General features: G+C 36.5%; 1 protein-coding gene across 1 annotated transcript; it reads left to right on the top strand.

The window, feature by feature from the left end:
• The first annotated feature begins 308 nt into the window (after nt 1–308).
• Nucleotides 309–1,004, top strand: LOC137631844 (uncharacterized). The gene has a single exon (XM_068363852.1). The coding sequence runs from the start codon at nt 309–311 to the stop codon at nt 1,002–1,004; it is 696 nt and encodes a 231-aa protein (XP_068219953.1).
• Nucleotides 1,005–1,747: the final 743 nt, after the last annotated feature.

Here is a 1,747-nt window from a genome sequence, read left to right on the forward strand (position 1 = left end):
AGTTCAGAGAAGCATGGATACAGCCAGATTTTCACCCATGGTTGAAACAGGTTGAAGGAGACCCAGAGAGGGCTTTCTGCACTGCCTTCCAAAAAGAATTTAATGCCGAATTAACATCAATCAAAAGGCATAGCATCAGTAAGATTCATCTTCAAAAGGAACGCGAGCTTGATCTTAGGCAGAATGAGCTGGAAGGAAACATAAATGAAAAAACACCCCATGGTGTAGTAATGGCTACCATTCTATTTGCGTGTTTCATTGCGGAATATAATTTGCCTTTCACTACTGCTGACAATTTAGTGGATTTGATGAAAAGGATGTTCCAAGACTCTGCCATAGCTCAAAGTTTATCCATGAAACGTACAAAGTGTACGGATGTAATCAAAACCATGGGGAGGACCGTGACAAATAGCCTAGCAAAAAAGTTGAGGATAAGTAAATTTTCTGTCATCATGGATGAGTCAACGGATGTGAGCACAATTAAGTCCTGTGCTGTAATTGTTAGGTTTTATGATTCCTCTGTGCAGAAAATCACCACTGCTATGCTAGACCTTGTTAATTTATATGACTCAGACAATAATGCCCAAGGGTCTACTGGACAAAATTTATATTCCCTACTGATAAATACATTAACAAAGTACGACATCCCCCTTAGTAATTTCATAGGGTTTGCAGCTGATGGTGCTTCTAATATCATGGGCGAGCATAATTCCCTATGTAGCAGACTTGAACACTTATTGCCTGGACTTACTGTCTTTAAATGTATATGCCATTCTATTCACTTGTGTTCTTCAGAGGCTGTCAAAACTCTATCCCGTCACTGTGAGGATTTGCTTCGCAGTATATATACATTTTTTGCCCATAGTTCAAAACGGCAGTATGATTTTAAACTCTCTCAGGAATTTTGTAATACTAAGCCTCACAAAATACTCCATCCCAGTCAAACGCGTTGGCTTTCGTTACATGAAGCAGTTAGAAGAGTTCTAGAGCAGTGGCAGCCTTAACCTTGTACTTCAGTCGAATTGAAGGTAGAGAACGGTTGACAGTAGTACACCAGATAGTTGAAAGGATGAGAGATCCTGCTGTCTTTTTATATTTTACCTTTTTAGATTACATTCTACCAAAATTTAATGTCTTCAACCTACTCTTTCAAAGAAATTCCCCCACATTCCATTTGCTTTTTGACAGAAAAACAAAATTATATAGATCAATATTGGGTACTTTTTGTCAGCCACACATTCTTCAGAAACAATCATTAATGACAATTGATCCATGCAATGAAAGCAATTATGTTCTACTTAACATACTTTATCTGGGAGCAGAACTTCATAATTTGTTTCAGAAAGAATCCTTAAAGAATCCTGAAATGTTACTGGATGTTCAAAACAGAGGCAGAAAATTTTGTGTTTCAGTTTGTATTGCAATTAGGAAAAGGTTTGATCTGGACAACCCTTTGTGGAAGATGGTTTCGTTTCTGTCAATAAATAAATCATTAGATTATCAATCAAGAATAGCTATGCCATCTCTACAGGATTTAGTCAAATTAGTCTCAAGAATAGGTGTAGATGTAGAAAATAACCAGAAGTTAGATGATGAATGGCGGAGTTTAGATTTCATACAAATACCAGAAGATTTAAAGCACGAGACAAATATAGAAACATTTTATAAAGGGTTAGGCAATTTAAAAGACGAAGAGGGTAATCTAATATTATCAGCATTGTCAAATTTTGCTCTACATATTTTATCT

The sequence above is a fragment of the Palaemon carinicauda genome, chromosome 40 (assembly GCF_036898095.1).
Source record: "Palaemon carinicauda isolate YSFRI2023 chromosome 40, ASM3689809v2, whole genome shotgun sequence".
Classification (NCBI taxonomy): Eukaryota; Metazoa; Arthropoda; class Malacostraca; order Decapoda; family Palaemonidae; genus Palaemon; species Palaemon carinicauda.

Excerpts from the sequence above, each read along its gene's own strand:
- LOC137631844 (XM_068363852.1), top strand. The coding sequence starts at position 309 with ATGAAAAGGATGTTCCAAGACTCTGCCATAGCTCAAAGTTTATCCATG.